At 44.4% G+C, this 25775-nt stretch overlaps 1 protein-coding gene across 8 annotated transcripts in view; it reads left to right on the top strand.

The window, feature by feature from the left end:
• ATRNL1 (attractin like 1) overlaps positions 1-25775 on the top strand; it is a 1033288-nt gene that overhangs the window by 208566 nt on the left and 798947 nt on the right. For 7 of the 8 annotated variants that reach the window (XM_019485923.2, XM_059730100.1, XM_059730101.1 and 4 more), the window contains exon 10: positions 7630-7784. In XM_019485923.2, the coding sequence (XP_019341468.1) occupies positions 7630-7784 (155 nt within the window). Of the gene's footprint in view, positions 1-7629; positions 7785-7959; positions 8627-25775 lie in introns of those variants that run through there. The other variant, XM_059730105.1, reaches the window with a different exon arrangement.

Genomic DNA, 25775 nt, shown 5'->3' with positions numbered 1-25775 from the left:
GTATCCTGTTTCTTTTCAACTTCTAACCTAGTGAGCTATCCTCAGGCTTCTTTTGCATTTCTGTTCTATTCTCTTTTTCTACATTCCATAACTACCTACAACAGTTGCTTGCATTGTCTATGTGGTCTTCTCGCTTATAGCTAGTGGTGTCCATTTGGCAAGATGGCATTAGTTAGGCCAAGGCAGTTTACAGGTCTACAGAGGAAATTGAGTTTGGAAATTCGGAGACACTTTCTAACTATGAGGGTAGTCAGGCCTTGGAACATGCTACCTGGAGAAGTGGTGGACCTTCTATCCCTGGAAATGTTTAGGAGCAGGTTATATAGACACTTATGTGGGATTGTTTAGTCAGGGGTGATCCTTCCTTGAGCAGAGGGCTGGTCTAGATGACCTTGTGAGGCTTCTATTTTTCTGTGCTCCTTCCTATAACAATTTCCGGACTGAAAAAGTGTTGTATCCCTTTTAGGGAAATTCTGTATTATTCCTCATGTTGTCAGATTAAGAGTACCAATTAAAAATTAGTGGTTACTTAGTTGCAGATGATCATGACTTTAGCTATGTACAAGTAGAATAAATTCCATATCGTTAATACTGTCCCTTTCTCTCTCTTGATGCTTCAGACTCCTAGAGGTTAAGCTGATATAGAATGAAGCTTTTTTGTTAATTTGAGCAACTTGGCAAACCTTAATTAATGGCAAGATAGGATCTGATCCCAACAATCACATCTCCTGCCATACTCCTGTGGCTGGAAGGATATGTAACTTTTAGGATCAGGCGTCAGATTCCATTCACACCTTGCCAGTGTAGCCAGTGGCATCCTTTTGACTTACCAGCACATGGAGCCTGCTACCATGATCTCAACTCCACATGCACTATCAAATTGAAAGACGGGTATAGGTACAGCATGAACAAGGAGAGCCAGTTGGCTCCCCATACTCAGAAAGTTAAAAGTCAGATACCTGGCAGCCCTGAATGTGGGGCTGTTGTGTATCTACCCCACTCAGCAAGTTCAAAGTTTTGATCTTGCCAAGTGGGGGAGCTGATTGACTCCCCCCTGTCTGGCACTTGCAGAATCATGTGCTCATTAGCCCCATGCAGTGGGGCTGCTGGGCACCTGGCTTTGAATTTGCTGGGTAGAGAGAATTGAATAGCTCCCCTCCAGGACTTGCAGACCCCTAAGCAGCCCCAGCCCAGGTCAGGCTGCCTTGGACCTTGTGCCAACAATCAGCTGATTGTCAGCGTCAGGACCAGACATCTCAGGGTTTCAAACCAGGCTGGGGCTTTCAACTTCTTGATGCCAACAATCATTAATTGAGCATGAGGACAGAGGCTTTCCATACCTCCAGTTTAAGGCTCCATTCAAACCAGCCATTAAGATATTCTAAATTATGTGATATATCTTTGTGGTTGGTTGGCCATTTTATGGTGTCATAAATTGACTGAAGATGTGGCATATCATCATTTATGGTGTTATTTACATACCTATAGGTATGTTTAGGTTATTTACCTAAAATAAATGCCAAGAAGATGAAGTGATTGCAGATGGAAAAAGGGAAAACAGATGGTGCTGAAATAAAGCCATAGTAGATTCTTAAGTAAACTCAAGGAATTTGATCAGTCTTGTTCGTTGCATCAAAGTTTAGGTTAATAGGAGATGCATCTTAATGGGCAACGCAAGACCAGTTCACTGGTTAGATTGGGCCCCACACACCAAGACTGGGCACCATGGGTGAATCAGAGCTCCATGCCACAAAATCAGGGCCCTGCTCTGCCTCCACAGCTCTGCACTGTGATCAGAGCTCTGTGCTGCCTCCTTGGGGCCTGTGTCACTGGATTGGGGCTCTGCACCGCCTCCCTGGGCCAGATTAGGACCCTGCGCTGCCTCCAGCTGGCCCTCGTATGCCTGGATCAGGCAGAGCCACCTCTCCGCACCAATCTTTTGTGCCATCCTCCCCATCGATCTGGAAATCAGGCAGAGCAGCAATTGCTACCACTGCTCCCCTGCCACCAAATTTTTGGACCCGAGGGCCACATGGTTAGGGATTGAGCTCTGTGATTTAAATAATCATGCTTGCTATTAAAGTGAGAATACATCAAGTCAGTGTAATAACATATTACTGTATGCTCTGGAAGCAGCTGTGCTAAATGAAACTGGCATCTAAATGTAGCAGATATGAGAATTCTTTAAAAGATGGTACGTCTTAAGTGGAATGATTTTAAGGTAAATGAGGAAGTTAGAAAGAGAGTGTAATGTGAAATCTTGGTACAGGGTCAGGAAGAGACAGAAAAATTGTGGGAACCCTGCACAAGGCAAACAGATGATAGACTGATAAAGAAAATCCATGCAAGCACAATCAAAAGTCATTCTGACCTTGAGGTTTATCAGTGACTACATGGCTGGCCATTTTAAGCAGAGATCTAAGTAAGTTGGTTATAACAGAAGAAGTGTGATGGGAGAACATTTTTAGGCAGGAATGAAGGGTGCTTCCTGCATCTAAAAAGGTGCTTCAGGATGTGGAGGAGGTGCTCGAAGCTGAAAACAATTATGAATCAACTAAGTTGAGAGGAAGAATTTAAATAGAAAAGTATGTGTGGCATTTGGGCTCTGTTTATGAACATCATATTAGACGCCCAGAATACCATTAACGAGAGGGGAAAAAACCCTACACTGACTAGAAAAACGGCTTTGCTTTGAAGAGAAGTGTAAGCGGCCAAAAATTAAATGGAAAATGGATATTTGATTACAATGAATATGTATTAAAAGCTAGGAATTTTAAAAATTGGTAAAGGGAACCAAAAAATACAAAATGTCCAGCAGTGTTTAAAGACGGTATGAAAGAAGGTGATATATATGAACCTTTTTTTCCCCCTAGCCATGGTTTTTGTCTTTTTTAGAAGAAGTTGTATAATTGTCAATAATAATACAAAAAAGACAGAAGTACACAGTGAATATTTCTGTTCTCTGTGGGGAGTAGGTGGGGCGGAGGAGGTAGCTAGATAAAGAATTCATATCAGATGGTGCTGTTGATGAAAACATGTTCTTACAGTAACTAGTGAGATGGGAAATGACCACTGAAGATAGATACTTCAGACCAGGAGGTCTGAACAACTTAGCATCAGATGTTTTAAAAGGGCTGATCAGAGAGTTCTCTTGGCTGTTAATGTTGATTTTTCAATAAGTCTTTGAAAACTGGAGAAGTTCCACAGGACTGAAAAAAAGCTATTGTATTGGTGTTTAAATATATGAAATAGGTGAATGGGATAATCCAGGTAATTATAGGCCTGTCAGCCTGTTATCAGTCCTGGGCAAAATGATGCAACTGCTGTTTAAAGGCTCAGTTATTAAAGAATTAAAGAGGGGTAATGCCAATTAATATGGGGTTATACAAAATTGTTCTTGTCCAACTATCTTGGTTTGTTTTAAGGTATTTGGTTTGGTACTGCATAATATTTTCATTAAGAAACTATAATGGTACAAAGTCAACCAATTAAATATGGAGTTTTAGTAGAGTTCCACAGGGACTGATTTATGTGAGATTAACCTTGTAACCTTGGTTCTTCCCTCCTTTCATTCTTGTTTTGTGTGCTTGTAGCTATCTCTTCTGAGTTGTATTAAAACATGATTACTTGCTTTTCTGAACAGAAACCATATGTTTACTTTCTCCTGGGTGGCATCAAGCACATTTTGTATACCATAATAATAATAAGAGCAAAAATAACATATGCTCTAAATATTTTAGAAATAAAATATCAAGAAGTTAGGCCAAAACTGTTTTTAAAAATGAAGCTAATTTTAGGTTAGTAAAACACATTTTTGTCATGCTCGCTCTGCAAAATGTATTCATTAGAAATAACAAGAAAATGCATCCCACATTCAGTTAATAAAAGATGTGAAGGCTAAAAATGGAAGCAAATTGAAAGGTAGGGGTGTGCTTATGGCCTCACTGAATTATTCTAATTTCTTCCTATTAAAAAAAAAAAATCCTTGTAGTTATAAGTAGTCATTATTAAACCCTTTTATGATATTATTTGAAGCACAGTTTTTGAAGGGCAAGATACTGTATTTAGGTTCAACACCCACTTCTCAGCTTTTCGCACATGATAATTCTTATCAGTTTTAATGACAATTTTCAATGCGTTAGGTGATTGACATCATCTTGTCAAAGTAATGAGACGTACTATCATATAAAGGAACCGCAATGATGTAAAAATGGTGGTAAAAACATTATTAATGCAAACCTAGGAGACCACATTATACAATCAGAAGGAAAGGTTGTGAACCTAAGGCAGTATTAGCCATGTGAAATAAATGGCAAAATTGCTTCATTGTATATGCAGTGTGTGCAGTTCAGAGCACAGTCCTTAGCATTAAATCCTTGTGACTACTCACTTGAATTAGGGGCAGTTGAATAGGGCAACATGAAAGAAACTGCGTGCTGCTGGTCAAAGCAGCTTCTCTGAAAAGGGTAAAAGCTAAACCTAGAAGTGGCTGTTTGTAAAAATGTAGTCTGAGGGCTTTGTTGGAAGAGGCTGAAGTTGGCACAAAGTGTAGGTGCCCACTTCATCTATGGGTTAGCTGATTAGCTTCAAATTAACTTTGTGCACCATTCTCCTTTTTAGCTTTCAGTTTTTTCTGCAGTTAATTTAAAGCCTTAATGCTAACATTCAACAGCCACTGATGCTGTGAAATTCAGCTATGCTTTGCTTCTTTAGCACAACACAGACCACAAAGCGCAAAGGTAAATGAAAGAACCAAGACACAGACCAAAGTGTATCTCCTGGGTCTAACTCATAGCGCTTTGCAGCAAGTGTCATGAAGTAGACCGATCGTCCTGACCCAACATATGTTGGTTGTTGGGTCAGGAGGGTGCGTCATTGAGCTCTGATCTGCAGCCCACCCAGGGAGAGGCTGCGTTTCTGCAGCCTCTTCCCCAAGCTCTGCCCCACCCCACCCCCGCCTCTGTTCTGTCTCAGGATGGGAGGGGGAGAAGGCAGAGGAGGGAGGTCTGTTAAGGGATTTCCCCAGCTGCACTGGGGGGTGGATTGGAGCCCCCCACCTCGGGGAGGCTCCAATCCACCCACCCCCAACCTCCAGCAATGACTGGGCAAACACCAGGATGAGCTCCCTTCCTTCCCTTTCCCCCTTCCCATTCTGAAAACAGCACCAGGAGCAGTGCTGGGCTGCATCAGCTGAGCCCTGCTCCGCTTTGGCAGAATTGGGCCTTTTTAAAGTGCTCTGCAGCCATGCACTTGTCTTTCGTCATGGCTGTAGAGCACATCCAGAAGCCAGATTGCGTGAAAATTTTCATTTCTGTATGCGCTTTAAGTGTTCTTACCTGAGATTGATCTTGGTGTGGAATGCACTACCACAGGAAATTAGATGGATCCTATCATAAACACATCTGGAGTACTCTGTCCAGTTTTGGGACCCTGTCACAGAGCACGGAGGTGCCCTGCTCCTAGAGAGTTGAAACTGCCAGGGAAAGAGCCCTAGCAGGGAATAAGGAGCCCAGCTGTGGGTTGCCAGGGCAACCAGGAGGTCAGCTGACTGAAAGGGGCAGGGCCTGGCTCCTATATCATAGACAGGAGGCCAGAGGCAGTTCCCTGCCAGCAGCCAGAGAGGCAGGAGCTCCCTAAGCCAGGGTGCGGGAAGAAGCCTGACCGCAGGTACAACTTATGGCAGCTCTAAGATGCTTGAGCAATGTTGTTATAGCCAGGCGGCTTATGTTCTGGTTATAGCCAAGAGGCTCGAGTTTTTGTTTTGTTGTTATACCAGTGGTTTGGGTGAGGCTATTAGGGGTTGGAGGAGGCCTCATAGGGAACCCACAGTAGCGTGGGAACCCCAATGCCAGTAAGGGCGCAGCGTATGGGGTACATAGACCCCAGCCCCTGAGAGGAGCATTTGAGAAGCCCCAGTGCGGGCGTGGCAAGCCCCAGAGAGAGGGCACTGTTGAGAAGCCCCAGTGCGGGCGTGGCGAGCCCCAGAGAGGGGGGCCTCTATTGAGAAGCCCTAGTGCAAGCGTGTCGAGCCCCAGAGGAGGGGGCAACACTTGAGAAAGCCCAAAGAGGGGGCAGCGTTACGGAGAAGGCCCCAGAGAGGGTCGGCGTTACTGAGGAGTACAGCCTTACGGAGGAGACCAGTACGGGCATGGGGAGCCCCGAAGAGCGGGCAGCATTGCTGAAAGCCCCAGAGAAGGGGCAGTGACTGAGAAGTCCCAGTGTTGACGCGGAGGCTCCAGAGAGGGGGCAGCACTGTTGATCACTGGAAGGAAGGCCCGGAGAGGATAAAGAGGGGCCTGATTGTGATAAGGCTGAGACAACGGCTATTCCATCGGCGAGGTGTGGACTGCAGTGTAGGGGAGGAAATGGAGCCGCAGATAGCGCCCCCTGGCAGCAGGGCAGTACAAGGGCAGCCTCCTGCTAATTAACATCAATTAATTAACAGCAAGGCATGGCAGGAAAGAAGGCAGGCGGTTGCCCCAAGAGCTGGTATGCGGGCCACATTTTAGCTTGGCCCCGAGCGGCCACCTGTTACAGACCCCCTCTACAAAAAGGATGTAGACAAATGAGAGTCTAGTGGAGGGTAACAAAAATAGTTAGGGGACTGGGGCACATGACTTCTGAGGAGAGGCTGAGGGAATGGGGCTTATGTAGTCTGGAGAAGAGAAGACTGAGAGGGGACTGAATAGCAGTGTTCAACTAACTGAAGGGTGGTTTTGAAGAGGCTGGAGCTAGACTGTTCTCAGCGGTGACAGGTGACAGAAAAAGGAGCAATGGTCTCAAGTTGCAGCAAGGGAAGTTTAGGTTGGACAGTAGGAAAAACTTTCTTGCTAAGAGGGTAGCAAAAGATTGGAGCAGGTTACCTAGAAAGCAGTGTTCTTAAAAATCCTTGGAAGTTTTTAAGATCCAGTTAGACAAAACCTTTGCTGGGATGATCTAGTTGGGGCTGGTCTTGCTTTGAGCAGGGGCTTGAACTAGATGACCTCCTGAGGTCCCTTCCAATCCTGATTTTCTATGATTCTGTGATAATACCTTTAGGAAATACTGCACAACCATTGGTTTTGGTCAAACATATCCACTATAATCAAAAAGGTAATTCCACAGTCTGCCTGCCCTAGTTCTAATGCCTTGGTTACAAAAAAAAGGATACATTTTCCAGGCAGTTTCTGTAACCTAGAATTAGAAGAGTCAGAGACTCTTTGAAGTCTCCTAAGTATTTTGCTATTACCAGTCCGTTTCCTGTATTTCTGTAGCAAATATTATGTTTGATGTTTAATAGAATTTTTGCATTAAAAGTAGCGTATCATTAATCTTTTTTTAAGCAAACAATTTTTCTAAGCAATGCATAGTCTGATGTGATTTTTCAGATAAGTCAGTTGCTAAACTACTAATTTTATCCTATAGCGTTTAATCTTTTTATTGAAGTAGAAACATATTCATTATAATAGGAATAACTCTATCACCTCAGAAATGATCAGAATAAATTATGCTCACTGCATACCACCTATGCTTAAATCAAGTGGTTGGGTGCATTTTGTATAAGTTCCTAGCTGTAATTTTTCTCAGTGTCTATTATAAAAAGACTTTTCATGTATTATAATGTATTAATAGTTTATTTTTATTTTCTAGGACTATCATGAAAGAGAGTGGCTTTGCAAGGTATCTTCATTCAGCCGTTCTCATCAGTGGAGCTATGCTCATTTTTGGAGGAAACACCCACAATGACACTTCTTTGAGTAATGGTGCAAAGTGCTTTTCTGCTGACTTTCTGGCATATGACATAGGTAAGCACTGTACCTAAGATTTTTTGATCAATTGAGGTTTAAACTTCACAGACTTGATTTATGAAGCAGAATGAATATCTTCATTAAGAATCTCAACAACAAAAACATTTGAAAAATGGAATTTAAAAGTTTTTCTTATCATGTGTGATGAAACTCTTTTTTTTTTTTTTTGCAGTGTCACTTCTGTCACTTCCTTGTTTAAAGTACAAGCTAAAGATTAGGTAAAATGGAAAGAAAGAGGTTGTTTTCTCTTGATGAAGAAAGAGATTGTTTTCTCTTGATGACATAATCAATCCTCTCACTCCTCCGCTACCTCCTCCTGCCCACCCTGAAAATGTTGCAAATCACAATATAGTGTCTTTTTCATCTTAAGATCTTTATTTAGACATTTTCTTAAATTACTCTTTTCCAATAGTTATTACATTAGCATTTAAATGTAACCTGACGATCAGGGAATTTAGGTGGTATTGAAAATTATTTGTTAAGGTAGTGTTAACTTACTTGCCATGTTAAAAGTCCATAAAAATAAGAAATGAAGGATGTTCTAATAATTTTAAATATTACATCTTTTGTTTCAAATAATGTTTAAAAATGGCTTTGAAAGTTTTGGAAGTGTTGTGGCCAAGTTAAATGGTGCAGGCAGTATTAGCATTACTACTATATCTAACCTCTCCTCCATACTAAAGCCCTTCTATAACACAGGTATGTATGAAAATGTACCTTTTGAGAAGTTTTGTTTGTGTACATCTTTATTTAAGATTATACAGAAAACATAATTTTTAGTGGGCATTTAATATTCAGAATGCTAGCAGACTGTTTGTGATGCACTTAAATTGCAAGTAAAATCTTAAATTGCTGGAAGAAAGTATTTTGTTCTGTTAAAAGAAGTTAAACTAAGGACCTAGTCATGCTGAACACCTTTAATTTCTTGGTTTTCAATGGCAATTGATATCTCTTTCATATTCATCTGATGCTCTTTTTTTCTATATGAAAACGTATGTACTGCAGTGTGTTAAAGCATTTTCTTAACTAGATCAGCTGCTTGTTTCTTGAGGTGCACAGTTGTTTTCAGAAGACTCACAAGCCAAACCAAATTAATGAAAAGGAACTGTTCTTCTTGGGCAATGTTTCCTCTTTGTCTTTAAGATTTCAGAAATCTCATTTTCAGTAGGACATTCAGGCTTTAATTAATTTGTGTGGAAATGACCATAAAAAGAAGTCAAATTATTGAGTAAATCTACTATCACAAATGTTTCAATCGTAGCACTTTTAGAGCTGGAAAGGGTGGAATTTATACATGTTTTATTACTTAATTAGAATGAACATAGTGACTGCTATAATTTCACTTATTTTCAACAAAAAAGTAAGATATTAGACCTTAACTTCTGCTGTAGTGTGATGGATTTATGCTGCACTGCTGTCACATTCTGGACCGTCGAGCCAGTTTAACTAGTATGGCAAAGACCATCCTAGGCTGCATATAAACAGTAGGGGAGGTTAGGGGGAAGTTAGCTCACATTAAAAATGGCTGGGTTCAAACCTTACGCTTAGATCCTTAGGTTGATTTGAATGTGAACTGTACAGAAGTTTCAGGAAGACTAGATCAATACAAAAATGCCCGACCACATCTAAGTTAACTCCACCTCTAAGGCAGTCTAACTTAGATCAGGTTGGCCATTTTTGTGGAATCAGTGACTGAAATTATGGCTGAAAGTATAATCTCAATAACATGAATCTCTAATTTACAGTTTCAATTTGTAGTTCAGTATCTCGGGGCCTTGTTACACCTTACACTGTGAGCTGCACAAATTTTGATCATTGTTGGTGCTAGCTTGGAAATTGGAGCAGTTGCACCCTTAGTCTAGAAATCTTCACTGACTGTCCCCCACTTGCGCAGCTGTGACTTGCCACTAGAGGCCTGGTGAGCAGGGGCAGGACTAGGGGCTGTAGATGTGAGTTGCCACTAGAGAGCTGGTGAGCTAGGACAAGCGTCTACCCCTGCTCTACAGCCGGGGGTGTGAGAGTCCTGGGATATTGGAAGACTTCAATTTAGGTGACACGCCTGTGGGCAATGGCCACACCTTAATGGAACGGAAACTGGGTAGTGCGGACCAGAGAGAATCCTACCCTGGAGTGGCTTCACTTGGAGTGCTTAAAGTGTGCTACTTAATGAGTGCTTAAAGCCACTTTACATTTGTTAATGTGTGAGCAGTCCCGAGGTTAAGAGCTCGAGGAGCTTCCCAAAATTACTGTGTAAGAAGGCCCTCAGTGGGTGCCATAATGTGCTGCTTCTAGCACCATGGGGGGCTCGTTCTCTCATTGGCCTCAAAGGAAACTCAGGATTTCTGAGTGTTTGAAAGATTTATATCTTGCAGAAATTTGAACTGGGAAACAGTTTGAGTATAAATCCTCATTTTCAAGGAAAATGTCCTTGACTGTATGGTTCTTTTACTCAGGTTAAACAGTGTCTATTAATCCATTTGCAGGAGAGGTTGGTATTGATTAGTTTTAAGTGTTTCCCTTCTCTTGTTCTCTTGGTAGAAAGGATGAAAGCTTAATTTTGCATGTAAAATTCTGTCTTGTATTTGCTGCACTGATAGAGATGCACTTACTTACAGTGTGCTTTATTAGCTTTCATTTTTTCCATTAAAGAACTAATGAGAAGGTTTTAAAGTTCTGAACCGTATCCTGGCTCAGCTCATCTTTTGCTTTGAGAAGGTTGTGATAATCTTTGATTTATGACAAAAGTAACCTTTCTGTTCCGAGTAATTTGCCAGGACCTGGCCTAGAAGTAGACCTAAAAATGTAAAGCAAACAAATGTTTCTTTGAAATAGTTGCACATAAGTTGTCAGGCTCATGTCAGATTTAGGTTTGGCAGGATTTTGAGCAGTGATACATTTTAATTCACTGTTTAAGTACTTGTCCAAATTGTCCCCAAGTTCAGAACAGAAGGTTAAATGTGTGCGCACCTATGTCGAACATAACATTCATATTTTTCATACAGTGCTTTAAGAATGGTAACTGAAATACAAGGCTGTTTCAAGCTGAACCTCAAGTATTCAGGAGTGAAAATGGGACCGTGTGTGTTTATTACAGCAAGAAAGCTGGCATGTGAATATGCAATTTCCAGGGTTAGATTAGAAAAAAGGTTCTGACTCTCCTGATCTTTATCCTCAAATTTGGTGAGGTCTTAAGTCTTTTAATAGACAAATAGGTTGCACCTCAAATGGAGCGTGAGGAAGAACAGTATTTTGCTTAACCACAATTGTCAGAGCTACTTGATATTGATTAGTAGTAAAACTTTTCTAGAAGACATTCTTTACTGGTTAGCCTAGAGAAATGGATAGCAGTTTGGCTGGAGAAAGTTTAAAAATGTAATAGTATGCTGTTCAAAATGTATATCAAGGTAAATTTGTTAGCTATCTTCCTAACCAACGTGCACTTGATCACCCTACCTCTTTCCCAGTAACTGGTGCTTATAGGTAGGGACCAACCAAAATTGAGGAGGCAGGTGGCCAACTTCCTAGGCAGATCGTGGAGCCCGCCACCCTTTTTCGTGGGCTTACCGTGGCAGGGTTTCCCCCCTCCATCCCCCCTTACTGGCTAAGGGGCCCTGGTGGCCCTGCCTCCATGCTGCTGATTGGTTGAGAAGGCTGTCCATCATGCTGCTCCACCCTGTGCTCCTGATTGGTGGAGAGGGGTGGGATTGCATAACAGGCAGCCCTCAGCCAGTCAGCAGTGAGGGGTGGGGGCTGCAGCCATCTTGGCTGCTCCCCTTTGTTCCGGCAGCCCCCACCCTTCCCCCTGGTGGGCTGTGTAGCCAGGCTGCAGTGGCTTTAAGGACTCCCACTGGGGAGCCAGCATTTTATTTTTAGTAATTTTTTGTGCATTTTGTGGACGTTGTCTGATGTCACGGACAAAGCCCGATTGTGTGATTTCCATGAAATTGTGAATTGTGTAGGTCCCTACTTATAGGCTCTGGTATCTGAGGCAGATTTGTGTATGGGGCTTAGAATGGTCCGGTAAAAAAGTAAGTCCTGGTGAATAGGAAGTATGAGTCTTATACCCGTAAGGGATAAATCTGTTAGGAAATCCAAGCTAGTAGTATACCACAGGACCAATCTGTTAAGTTTAAGAAATATCCCCATGAAGTATATAATAAAACTTGGTGTGCTTTCCTGTTTAGTTTCAGGAACATCTTCTTCTCATTTATGTCTGTGCACAGAAGGTAGGAACTTGTTAATTAAAGTTGCAGAAAAATGTTGGTGGAGGACTGGAAATTGTACAAGAATTATTGGCTGGCTTTGAGAACCAGTTATAGAAATAGGATGAAATGTAGTAATATAAATTGCAAGATCATGCTCTTAGGGATTTATAAGAAATGTTGGTATAAGGTGGAGGCTTATGATATGCAAAAGACAGAGGTCTAGAAAAACTTAGTTGCATTACTTAATCATAAGATGCTTGTGAGCCACCAATGTGATGTAGCCATGAAACAAGCCAACGTAATCCTAGGATGTACCAAAGAAGGTATTCTCATACAGATAAATACTAGTACCATTGCACAAAGCCCTTTTAGACCTAATTTGGAGCTGAACACAATTCTCTGGTTAATCATGTTGAAGAAAGATGACTTCACAATGAAACAGGTGCAGAGAAGGGTAGCTAGGATGATCAGGGGAATGGAAAGCCGGTTTTATGAAAAGACACTAAAAGAACTTGGCTTATTTAGTCTAGCAAAATGTATCCTGAGAGGAAACGTGATTGTTGTGTATAAATACATTATTGAGGTAAATATCACTGAGGGAGAAAAGATACTTAAGTTGGAGGACAATGTGGGCAAAATAATAACTGGGTAAAAACTATTCATCAGAGGTGTAAAATTGTGGAACAGTCTTCCGGTATTGAGGGCATACGTTCTAGCTAGTTTCCAGAGAGTGCTGGATGAGTTTCTGATGGGGATTATATGATATGGTTACCTACAACAGCAGGGGAATGGACTCAGTAATCCAGGAGGTCTCTTTCAGTCCTGTTTGTGTTCATAATAACCTTGCTATTTGCTCTAATTATGGTGCAATTGTATATTTATTAAAAAAAAATATGATCTTCGCCCAAATGTCTGGTACATTTATACCAAGAAAAAGTGAAGTCAAATTGTAAGCACTAGTGTGTCAACCAAAGCCTATAAAAAAGGTACCACCCAAATTTACAACTACAGTTTTAAAAGTTTAGGGTTATAGGAAGCCTGCTGTTTTAGTCGGCCATATCAGATAATCATATTTTTTTCGTATGCCCATCTTCTACAAGACTTCCATGAACTCATTATGCTCCATCTGGAAACCACTTAGCTTTTTTGCTGCTATTGTGCACATGGAAAAGCTGTTCTAGAAGATAACACCTCTCTTGATTAGAACAGGGATCAGCAACACACAGCTTGTGGGCTGGATCCAGTCGGCAGAACCTTAGGGGCTTTGCCCATGCCTGTGTTGGGGCTGGGCAGTGAGGAACTGTGCCTACACCATAGCTGCAGGCCATAGATGTATTGGCAGGGAAAAGCTTTCAAGAACACCATCATGGTGGTGGTGGCAATGGCAGCTGTACTGGAATGATGGCCTGTCTTGGACCTAAACCAGGTTTGTTTCAGCTCACAGCTCTACAGGAAGGAAAAAAGTTGCCTACAACTGGGTTAGAAACATTCTTCTAATTTCCAGTCTAAATTTAATCCTGGCAAGTTTCTACAAATTGTTCTTTAGCTTAGTGTCCATGTATTTATACAGAGGAAATATAGATTTAGAGGTAACACTTCTAGATGAAATCCAATGCCATCCTTAAAAATAGTCCTGCCCACCACTTCCATAGAAATTTATGAATAAATATACAGAATTTGCAATAGTATCAGAGAACTAACAAATCTAGATCCTGTCAGAGCAAATGGAGGAAGATGACTTGCAGATATGATCTGCTAATATTTTGCTAATAGCTCCTAAATATTGTAAATGGATCCATGTCACAATGGTAGGAAGTTTCGAGTGGATGCACACAGGGTTTGTCCTAGGTCCACTGCTGTTCAGCATGCTTTTCTGTGTCAGCACTCAAGTCATTAATAACTTCTTGAGCTAGTTTGCAGATAACATGAAACTGGGAAGGATTGCAAACCTGCAATTCAAAAGGATTTCAACGTATCGGAAAGCTTGGCCGGAGTTAATGAGAAGTTCAGTCCTGACAAATGCAAGGTACTACGCCTCAGAAGGAACAACCAAAAATACAAATACAAAATGGGTGATACCTGGCTGGATGGCAGCATCACAAAAAAAGATCTTGGGGTCTTGATAGATCACATACTGAGTATGATATATCCAAAAAAAAAAGGTGAATGTGGTTTTGGGATGCATCAATAGAAGCATTAGTGCAAGGTATGGGAAGTGATAGTGCCTCTGTACTTGGCAGTGATTACACCTTATCTAGAGTATATCTGCAGGTTTGGGCTCCACATTTTTAAAAGGAGGTGGAAAAGGTAGACAGGGTCCAGAGGCAGGTGACAAAAAATGATAACATTGGCAGGGGTTTGGAAAGCAGGTCATATGAGAGAGATTGAGGGAATTAGCTGTGCTCAGCTTGCAAAAAAGGTGCTTAAGAAGGGACATGGTAGTCTTCAAATACCTGATGGGCTGTCATAAAGAGGAGGGAAAACATCTTTTCTTTCTTGTTGCATAGTACAGGACATAGACCCAATGGCTTGAAGTTGTATCCAAGTAGGTTTGGATTAGATAGCAGGAAGAAAACGTCACTATTAGAATAGTGAGGCAGTGGAATAGGCTGCCTAGGGAACACCATCGTCAACAATGTTCAAGAGGTTGGACAGGCATTGGTCAAGGATGATCTAAGTGTACCTATGCCTGTGTTTTGCTATTGGTATTTTCAGTGCTTTTGGGCTTTTCTGGTTGCAGCATGAGGTAGGGGAATAAATTTTTCCTCACCTGCTGATACATGTCGGGTTTTTTTAAGCCTTCCTCAGAAGCATTGTGCGCCAGCTGCAGCAAAGACTGGGGATTTTGACTCAGGTGTACTGGTGCTTCTGCTGGGACTTAAACCTAGAGGTTCCTGGCTAGAGGGTCTTGCCCCTCTGCTTAGGGTCAGACCAATTGCCATATTTGGGATCAGGAAGGAATTTTACCCTATGTCAGACGGTATGGAGTAGGTTTTTTTGCCTTCCTATGTAGCTGGAGGTGTAGCCCTCTTCCTGGGATTTCTCAAGCCTATTTTAACAAACTTTGCGGCACTATGATGTTGGCCACCATGGTCCCCCTGCTTTGTGTGGTAGATTAAGGTGTTAAGTCTTGCATTGTGTCAGAGCTGCCTGTGTAGTTTTGCTAGGAAGTTAGACAGTGGATTTGTATAGGATGGTTTAGATTGGGGTGATCCTGTCTCAAGATAGAGCTTGGATGTCTTAAGCATACTCATGGCAACTCACTCCACATTTCCACAGAGTCTTACCCAGGGATCTCAGATACACATTGAATAGGAGGCTCAACAAGATGGTGGCTAGACTACTGTAATGCTTTGATCATCGGGGGACCCAGGGTCTTCCTGTGGGAAGAATGAACACATGTCCATCTCCACACTCTGGGATTTCCATATTGGGAAAGAGCAGAACCAGTTAGGAATGGTCTGGTGAATCACATAGATGTTTTATCAGCACCACTGAAAGACCTGATAGGAGCAGGGTATAGTTTCCCCTGTTGATATCTGTGAATATCATTGACCAAGGCCACAGGCTTAGTCTATCTACAATATCTGGAATGAAGGCCAGACTGACAGGGGTTCAGGAATCTAACAACAACTAGATGCTTCTGGAGTTGTCAATGACCAGGAGTGGCCCCAGGTTTCCCAGCTGGCTTTTATAAACCAAAATGGGGCTAGGTCCAGTTCACAACAGGTTTCCTGCTTCCCCTCAAGCACTTCTGCAGTCATGATAGAGTGTAGATGACTCAATTTCCAGGTGGATATGATACGGCTCAACCAGGAGACTTACTACCTGGAAGGGTTCCTCCATTTGGAACTTTGCAAATGTAATGGCAGTGAGGAAAAGAACAAAGCTTTGCAGCGATTGCATAGTCTTTTAAAAAGGTTGTATGCTGTAAAAGATCAGCTTTGGTACACGTCAAGGGCCAACTGCGCTCTAACAACCTACCTCCTGCTTAAGCTGCCTCAGCTCCCCCACATACTAGGGGGATCTGTGCTGTTGCAGTGGTGGGAGTAGCTATCTGGATGTCACTGGGTGCATCTACACCTACATTTAGGCACAACTAGATTTAATGCTCAGTAAGCTACTGTGCAGTAAGTGATTTTGGCTAGGCATCTACGTGTGCAGGGATCTGGCAGCAAATTTGCCAGCTCCAGCCCCAGCTTCCAGCACCTGGCAGCCATCCTTAAAACCTAGCCCTATTCTGTGCTCTCTCAGCAGCCAGTTCCTATGCACAGATGAGCAGTGTGGCATGCGCAGAGGGAGAATGTGGCAGCTGTGCTTGTACCTGCTGTGCATCCCTGCACTGTGGCTGCCCCTGGCCCTGGCAGTGAGGAACAGAGTCCCTTGATCCTGCTGGCCACCTTGGTCACCCTGGTGGTCTGCTGCACTGACGGCTGTCCCATGGCTGGCTCGCCCTGCCCGACTCATCCACACGCAGCAACCACTTGCCCAGCTGCTGCACGCATTCCCAGGGCACCTCCTGCTGTGAAGCTGCTGCTGCCAGCAACACTGATGAGGGGCTCCAGTCACTGGGTCTGCCGTTGCCCTCTTGGGCCTCCAGTCCCACCACCTCTGGGCCTGCCACATTAGCCAGCACTGGTGGCAGCACCTAGTGCAGAACAACTGGGATGATAAGCAGTGAATTGATGCCTTTAGGGTGACCCGGGCCACCTTCATGGAGCTGCTCCACCAGCTCTGGCCCAACCTGGAGTGCCAGGACAGTGGAATGTACCTGGCTGTCTTTCCTGACACCTGCCTGGCCCTGGTGCTGCTCAACCTGGCCACACCCATGTGGGACACTTGCTCAGCATGGGCAAGGCCACCCCCAGGGAGGCTGCCCTGGAGGTGTGCGGCATCCTCCAGGACATGCTGGCGAGCACTGTCCTCTTATCTGTGCCCCCCAGGCAGTGATGGCAGGGTTCTGCGCACTGGGGTTCCCCTAGTGTATCAGGGCCCTGGATGGGACCCACATCCTGGTGACCTGTCTGTCTCATGGAGACTAGTTGTATTATAGCTGCAAGGGGTTCCACTTGGTGGTCCTGCAGGCAGTTGTGGACCACCGGGGTATGTTCACGCACATCAGCACTGGCTGGGTGGGTAGAGTGCATGATGCCTGTGTTTTGAAACTCTGGACTGGCCGCGCTGGTGGAGAGGCCTCAGAAATGTGTGAATTCAAGCACTTGCCCCACTTGAACTATCTCTGCACCTCTGCATCACTCCAAAGTACCAAGTTGCCAACCTCTTCCTGTGTCCAGTTGGGGTCCTGGGTGGACAGCACGGGTGTGGGCACACAGGTGGGGGCAGGCCTGGATGCGGGGAATGAGGAGGATATGGTGGGTCCTGTGCCATCTCTCTGGATCCCCATGCAGCTGTCCTGCTGTTGCTGGCCTTGGGCAACTGCCAACAGTTACCAGTGCTGGGGCACGACATGGGACTGGGAGTCGCATGAATGAGGCTCTGCCTCTAGGCACCTGCAGTCACAGGACAGGCTGCTGGGGGTGTGTAGCAGGGAGGTGGTGGCTGGTCTAACCAGCCAGAGGCTAAGCACACTGCTGGGGTGGTGGGAGGCAGGCACAGCAGGGCTGTGGCTTGCCCAAAGTGATACACAGGGCCTGCAGTGCCCTCAGGTTCCTTTGTTTCATAGATTTCATAGACATTAGGGCTGGAAGGGACCTCGGAAGATCATCGAGTCCAGCCCCCCCGCCCAAAGGGCAGGAAGTCAGCTGGGGTCATAGGATCCCAGCAAGATAAGCATCCAGTTTCATCTTGAAGGTGTTCAATGAAGGCGCTTGAACCACCTCCGGTGGCAGGCTGTTCCAGACCTTGGGGGCTCGGACAGTAAAGAAATTCTTCCTTATGTCCAGCCTGAAACGATCTTGTAGTAGTTTGTGACCATTCGACCTCGTCATCCCTTGGGGTGCTCTGGTGAACAAACGTTCCCCCAGATACTGGTGGTCACCCCTGATAAACTTGTAGGTGGCCATCAGATCACCCCTGAGCCTGCGCTTTTCCAGGCTAAAGAGCCCCAGGGCTCTCAGCCTGTCATCGTAGGGTCTGCTTCCCTGACCCCTGATCATGCGCGTGGCTCTTCTCTGGACTCTCTCAAGCTTCTCCACGTCCTTTTTGAATTGTGGAGCCCAAAACTGGACGCAGTACTCCAGCTGCGGCCTCACTAAGGCCGAGTACAGGGGGAGAATGACGTCCCGGGATTTGCTTGAGAAGCATCTATGGATGCAAGCCAGCGTTTTGGTCGCTTTACTAGCCACAGCATCGCATTGCAGGCTCATGTTCATCTTGTGGTCAATGATGACCCCCAAGTCTCTTTCTTCCATAGTGCTAACCAACATAGCACTGCCGAGCCTATAAGGATGCTGCGGGTTTTTTTTCCCAAGGTGGAGAACCTTGCATTTATCGGCGTTGAACACCATCAGATTCTCGTCTGCCCACTTGCTGAGCCTGTCCAAGTCAGCCTGGATCATCCACCTGTCTTCTGGTGTGGATGCTTTGCCCCAAAGTTTGGTGTCATCTGCGAACTTGGCCAGTCCGCTTCTGACTCCAGTGTCCACATCATTAATGAAGATGTTGAACAGTATGGGTCCAAGGACAGAGCCCTGGGGGACCCCACTGGTCACAGGACACCACGATGAGTGACTTCCATCAATTACTACCCTCTGGGTCCGACCCCGGAGCCAATTTTCCAGCCAGTGGATCGTGGAGGACCCAAGGCAACAATTGGCCAGTTTCTCCAAGAGACGATCATGGGACACCAGATCGAAGGCTTTTTTGAAGTCAAGATATATGACATGAATCTCATCTCCCTTGTCCAGGTGATAGGTCACCTGGTCGTAGAAGGAAATGAGATTGGTCAAGCAAGACCTACCTGCAACAAACCCGTGCTGGCTATCCCTTAAGATGTTGGCGTTGGCCAGTCCATTAAGGATGGCCTCCTTAATAAACTTTTCTAAGATCTTCCCTGGGATAGAAGTCAGGCTGATGGGCCTATAGTTAGCCGGATCCACTTTCCTCCCTTTCTTGAAGATAGGCACCACATTGGCCTTCTTCCAGTCTTTGGGCACTACACCAGAGTGCCAAGAGTTTTCAAAGATCCGCGCTAGAGGCTGGGCTATGATGCTCGCCAGCTCCTTGAGTACCCTGGGGTGAAGATTGTCAGGGCCGGCTGACTTGAAGGTATCCAGCTTCTCAAGATGTTCTTTCACAAAGTCAGCATTAATGGAGGGCAGGGGATCACCCTCACCCGGACTTCTTGGCCCAGTAGCGGGCATGGGCGTCCCATGGGGCTGATGAAAGACTGACGCAAAGTACCTATTTAATAGGTTGGCTTTTTCCTGGGCGTCAGTTGTCAGTTGCCCCATCTGGTTCAGCAGGGGTCCAACGTTGCCCCTGCTTTTCCTCCGGCTCCCCACGTATCTGAAAAAGGACTTTTTATTGTCCTTGATGCTCAAAGCTAGCTGGAGTTCTGTTGCAGCCTTGGCTTTCCTGGTCAGCTCCCTACAGGACCGGACCAGTGCAGAATAATCCTCCTTGGAGGTGACTCCCATCCTCCATCCTTTGTAGGCCTTCCTTTTTAGCCTCAGGAGGTCTGCTAGGTCCCTGGAGAGCCAGGGGGGCTGCTGTGCCCTCTTGCTGCCTTTCCTCCGAGATGGAATAGACTTAGTTTGTGCATTGAGGATCGCTCCCTTGAGGAGCAACCACTCTTCTTGAACTCCCCTCTCCCTGCGGTCACAGTCCCTTAGGGCCTCACTGACAAGCCTCCTGAGCTTGTCAAAGTCGGCTTTCCTGAAGTCAAGGACTTGCGTGTTGCTGACTGACTTGCCAGCTTTTCGGCGGATGATGAAGGTGATCAGCTCGTGGTCGCTGTCACCCAGTTTCCCATCGATCACTAGGTCACCGACTAGGTCATCCCGAGTAGCCAGTACCAGGTCGAACAGCGCTTTGCCTCTCGTTGGCCCATAGACTTCTTGAGTCAGGTACAGGTCATCCACGCACGAGAGGAAGCTCTGCGACCGCTCAGATTTTGCTGAGCGATCCTCCCACGAGATGTCTGGGTAATTGAAGTCACCCATGACAACCATGGTCCTGGAGCAAGCTGCCTCAGCCAGTTCCTGGGAAAACTCCTGGTCAAGCTCAGGACTTTGGGTGGGAGGTCTGTAATAGACTCCCACCATTGTGTCTCCTGTGCCGTGTTCCCTGTGTGTGCCCTAGGGCAAAAAATGGCTGCTGGCTTTTATAGCCTGCAGACAGGAGCTGCCAGTGAGGCAGACCAGCCCTGGAGTAGGAGAGGCTCCCAGCCACTAGCCCTGGGGGTAGCCTCAGGCTGGCCCCCTCGTGGCTGGGCAGACCCAGTAGCAAACTTGGTCACATCTTCACATGCACTAGTGTGCATTAACTAGTTAAGCTTAAATTTGCTACCTGCGTTTGTACGTAGCAAATTTAAACTTGATTAAGGGAATTTACTGCACAGTAGGCGCACATATTAACATGTGTTCACTTACTGCGGAGTAAATTAGGCAACCACGCAGTAATGTGACTCATGTAAACGCACCCACTGTGTCTGTGGCCAAGGACAGTGTGCTGTTTTCCGGCTCAACCAGGCCATTGACAGAGTGATGGTCAGGGTGAGCAGGAATATCTTCCAGGGAGGTCTGGAATCTCCCTGGGATCTATAGAGCAATCCCACTCAACAAATGAACTTAGGCATCCAGGCTGTTCCCTTCTGTATTAGAATTGGTTTTTTTTTTTCAATTTATTGTGTTACACATCATAACATTTTTTTGTTACTTGCTGCTGGTCTTGCACAGCATTTTGTATTGCACAAGTGTAACCTCAGTAAAAGGGGCCTCACAACAACTTGAGGACAAGATATATTTTACATATTGGCATGCATTTTTATTTGCACTATTAAAATAAATATACCAACCAAATAATTCATTTGAACTAATTATTTTCAATGGTCATATTTACTATTGATAATTAACTATGCAAATATAGGAATGTGTTCGAGTGTAATATTGGAAACTTTACATATCAGGAGATTTTCATTCTAGTCTGTGAAAATATACTGTGCACTGTCTTTTTAAAATCGTCATGCTATATTATTTCTGTTTTTCTAGATAATTACAGTAGTTAACATAGCATCTGCATTTTCTTACAAGTCACATTTGTCATGCATTATTAAACTGATAAAGTAAAAATGAAACAGATGTAATAATTATTCCTGTATTTTGAAATTTGTGTAAAGATTAATTAGATACAAACTTAATCTTCTGTTCCATTCATTTGGCCAAATTAAATGCACACCATGTCACAGTACACATCAGACATGAAAATATTTTTCTTTAGGAAACTAGAGCAAACACTAAATCATTGTTTTACTGAAATTTAGCTCATTATAGAAAGGATAGATTTAGAGCTTTGTTTATTTTCCTAACCTCACTGCATCATTTACTACAGGTTCTGTTCCCAAGAAAAGGGGTTGTCCAGAAAGAAGCTGAGCTTTCAAGATGGAACCTGTACTGTTTTCTGGAACACTTTCAATTATACCTGTTATCACATGTGGCATAAATACATGTGTTTTTGACTTCATTGTCAACAAAACCTACTATTGTATTTGTGTGCAATGTGTTTTAAGGACATTTTCAGGAAGGTTAGATATTTATTATACATGAACCTACTGGTGAGGGCTAAAGGTAGGGTGCACCAGTAAACTTTTTTTTGGCTGGTACTGATAACTGATTTTTAACCACCCATATTGGCCGATACTGATCCGATATGCAGCCTGGCAGCTTGGAGACCAGCATCAGGCTGGTAAGTGTCTGGGGGAAAAGGGGAATGGGGGCAGGGGGAGGCAGATCAAGGCCCCTGTGGTGAGGGAGAGAGTGGGCCTGGGGCAGGGGCAGGCGCTGCCCAGCCAGGGCGGTGTGGGGAGCAGGACAGAGCCATGGGTGTTTTGTCCGGGGGGAGGGGGTTGTTCCTGGCTGCTGCATGCACCCCCAGGGGAAGAATGGGAGGCATGTGCCCCCAGGATTTGTGTGTGGGGTGGGGGCGGGCTGCCCACTGTGGGCTCAGGGCCAGGGGCTGCACCAGTCTCTTCCTGGTGGCGGGGGCTGGACCAGGGGTACGCTTGGGGTGGGTGGAGGTGGGGCGGGTGGCAGCAGTGCTGGGAGGGGCTATGGTGAATTTTTGGGTGCCTGTATCCCCTCCCCAGCACCACCACTGCCTGTCCTGAACGAAGCCCTTGCCCAGCCCCCCCACCAAGAGTAGGGTTGGCGCAGCCCCTGGCCCGTAGCAGGCAGCCCACCCTTGCCCCATGCACAAATCTGGGGGGCACATGCTCCCCATGCCTCCCCTGTGGGTATGCACAGTGGCAGGGAGCTGCTCCCTTCTGCCCCCGTGGCTCTGTCCTGTGCCCCACCCTGCCCCAGCCGGGCAGCCCCAACCCCGGCTGTACTCCCTCCTTCACCGTGGGGGGCCTCAATTCCCCCCTCCCCCTCCACGCTCCTTTCCCCCACAGATTTACTGGTCTCCAAGCTGCCAGACTGCATTCCTGGCTGCGTGCGTTCTGCAGCTGCATGCATGCACACAGCATTTATCGGTGATATTATTGGCTACGTTGGCCAAAAAGAGCCAATTGCCTATAAGGTCAATTTTCCTTTTATCAGTGCCTATCCGATACGGACCGACATATCGGTGCACCTCTAGCTAAAGGCTCAGAAATCTGAAAATGTTAGGTAAGTAAAGAGATTAGATATATAAAGTAGCACACTGATTTTCTATTTGGCTATTGATTATGCTACTTGCATAAAGAGCAATAAAAGTACTGATTGTTAATAATTAATAATACAAGGTTTAGCATGGATTAGGTTATATAAACGGGGAGATTCCTATATTTTTGACTGGCCCTGGTATTTTATCCAGGCTAGGTAAGTTGTAAGTTTTGTGCTTGGTTGCTTATTGTACTGGAGGTGGAGGACTGTGTAGTCAAGTTAGTAGTAGTGCTGACAGCTGCTTGTGGTAGGCAGAAAGAGCAATCTTGCTGCTTTTTAACATCATCTTGAGGACACTCCAAGTGGGTGCTAGTTTGCAGCTGGTTTTCTGATTCTGGGTGTTCCTTGTCTACTCCTACTTGTCTGTCTTTACAATTTGCTTCAGTTCCAGGATAAGGGAGGTAGGACTCTACAGCCACATCCACACGTGCGTGGACATTTGTTTCCCCCCCCATGCACACCTTGTGCTGCTGCTCATTGTCCCTGGGGAACACCCGTGCCATGAGCCCTCTGGGGCACAGCAGGTTACCCTGAGTGGGGTAGCAGAAGCTGGCCAGCACTGGGCTGGCCCCAGCAGCCTTATCTGCGGTTTTGGGACTGCAGTAGCAGCAGCTATCCTGCCATACGGAGCTTGGTCAGCAGCAACAGTGTGGCTCCGGTTTTGAGTGGCTCACACTGCCTCCACGTGCTCTGCTCTGCTATTTTTTCTTCTTTTTTTGACCTTGGGTAACCAGGGTTCAACCTGCCCCCTCCCCCTGCCTTGTGCTGCTCCTTTGCATTGCACAGAACAACTGAACGTTCAGTACGAGGTGCCGCAGATGCATATCGCACGGCTGCACTTGTCTGGATGCGGTCTGTGAAGGTCCCACCCACATGAGCCGCAGCCACGCACAATGCAAATGAGAATGTCTCCTTGTCATCTCTGCTCTACAAATTGGTACACTTGAGCTCCAAGACTATAGCATATTGAACAGGAATCTCCCAACCAGAACAAGAAACCTAATAGATATGTATGGAAAATCACATATGAGTGTACCTACTGAACATGCATGCGTAAGTGAGGCAATTACAGTACAAGACAGACTGGTTATTTGCGTGTTCAATTTTTGAGTCTGTACGTGTAATGACATCGAATGAATGCAAGCAAAGTGTTCAGCGGTGTGCCTATATTGTCAGGCCCAGTATATAGAATAGATAGTGTGGATTTATCTGCCAGAAAAAAGGTTGCTCCTGTAATTTTTCCCCTCTTCTCCTAGCTCTCCAGTAGCATTACATTAAAAAAAAAAAAAATCACATACCCTGAAGAAATTAAGATTCAAAGGACAGAATCCAGTATATCACCACTGACTTTTAAGTTTTGTAAGGCACTGGGATAACAAGTTGATCAGTTAGGATACATATTTAATCATACTGAATAAGAAGCAGAGACCCCTTTGTTATTGCTGCTTGTTCATGTTTGTGAAAAACTGATACATTTCTTTGTACTGATGGCCATAAACTTTCAATGGGCACTTCAGCCTGCCTGGAGTTTTGGGACAAGACCAATCTGTCAGTCATTGACAGCAGAAGATTTCCCACCTTTTTAAAATTAATCCATCTTTTTAGCCAGAGAGAGGCAGGCTTAACCCAATGTCCCCAATGTTTTTTTTTTTGAGGAAAATTATCATACTTTATTTTATGTATATATCCCAACAATTTAGCTTCAGTCTCAGGAATGGGCACAAGCAAACGTGGGCTTTGTCTGAAATATCTTTAATGGAGTTATTTATAGAGGGTTGTCTTCAGAGTGTTTCTCCCAAGAATGTTTCTTTTGGGTATATAAAGTCTAAGCAAAACAGTTAAGTTTTTGTAGCATACTATTCTCAACATATTAAAAGATAAGGAATTTTCAGTTTCCCCAGCACTGAATTCTTCTTTAAGATGCAATTTAATTCTGCTCCTTATAGCAATAACTAGGTGAAGCCAGTTCTGAAGATAACTTCGTATTTTCTATTTCTTAAAGTAGGCCCCCTCATGGGTACTATTTCCAACCAAAACCAGTTTTTTTTAATGTATTTCTAATTATTATTTGTATTTTTAATTCAGACCGGTAGTTTGTCATACATCAATTTCTAGCATAAATTCAAGATATTGTTCTGCTGATAAACTTTATCTTGGATAAAGTTAAATATCCAAGTCTAATCTCCCACCTTCTACTATATTACTTTTGACGATGTTTTATCCTATGTCATTTTGATACATTGCATAACTAGCCATCAATAGAAATAGTTCAAAATAATAATTATTAATGAAAAAGTCTCTTTAGAGAGACAATTTATCATGATTAATTCTTAATGACCAACTAATGTTGTGTAATGCTGTTAAGCATTACTCTAAAATGTTTTGTTTCCTCATTTTGCTAGAATCTGCTTGCACTAACTTTTTTTTTCAATGTAATGTGGTGTAGGATCTTAGGTATACCTGGAGAGGAGGAGTTGAACAGTAGAAATTAGGGGTAAAATGACATTCCAGAGTAGTAGATGCGTAAACAAATATCTCAGTCGCTACCTGACATAACTATGCCGGCAGTGCCTCAGTGTTGACTTAGTTTCTTCCATTTGGGATGGTGGTGCAGCCATGCCAGCAGAAGAACTCCTCTTGGCACTAGGAGCCACTCTGACAGCATAGCTATAATGGCATAAGTATAGTGGTGGAGACTCCATTGTGTAGACGAGTTCCAACAACAAGTGACTAGAATAGATAAGAGTAGGTGATGCTGAACTTGTTCATTAGGGCTAGGGACATAAACCAGTAAAGTGATTAGAAACCATATATGTAAAACGACAGAAGTTCAGTGTACATAAACTGCTTTCAAAATGGCCGAAACTGGTTTAAGATAAACCTGGATGGATGTAGTATCAGACTTCACTGATTTAGATTAAAATGGTTTATTGAATCTCTGGCCCAGATTCCCTCCAGAT

The sequence above is a fragment of the Alligator mississippiensis genome, chromosome 6 (assembly GCF_030867095.1).
Source record: "Alligator mississippiensis isolate rAllMis1 chromosome 6, rAllMis1, whole genome shotgun sequence".
Lineage (NCBI taxonomy): Eukaryota > Metazoa > Chordata > Crocodylia > Alligatoridae > Alligator > Alligator mississippiensis.
Note: the sequence above shows the minus strand (reverse complement) of the source record. Positions and strands in the feature narration are given on the sequence as shown.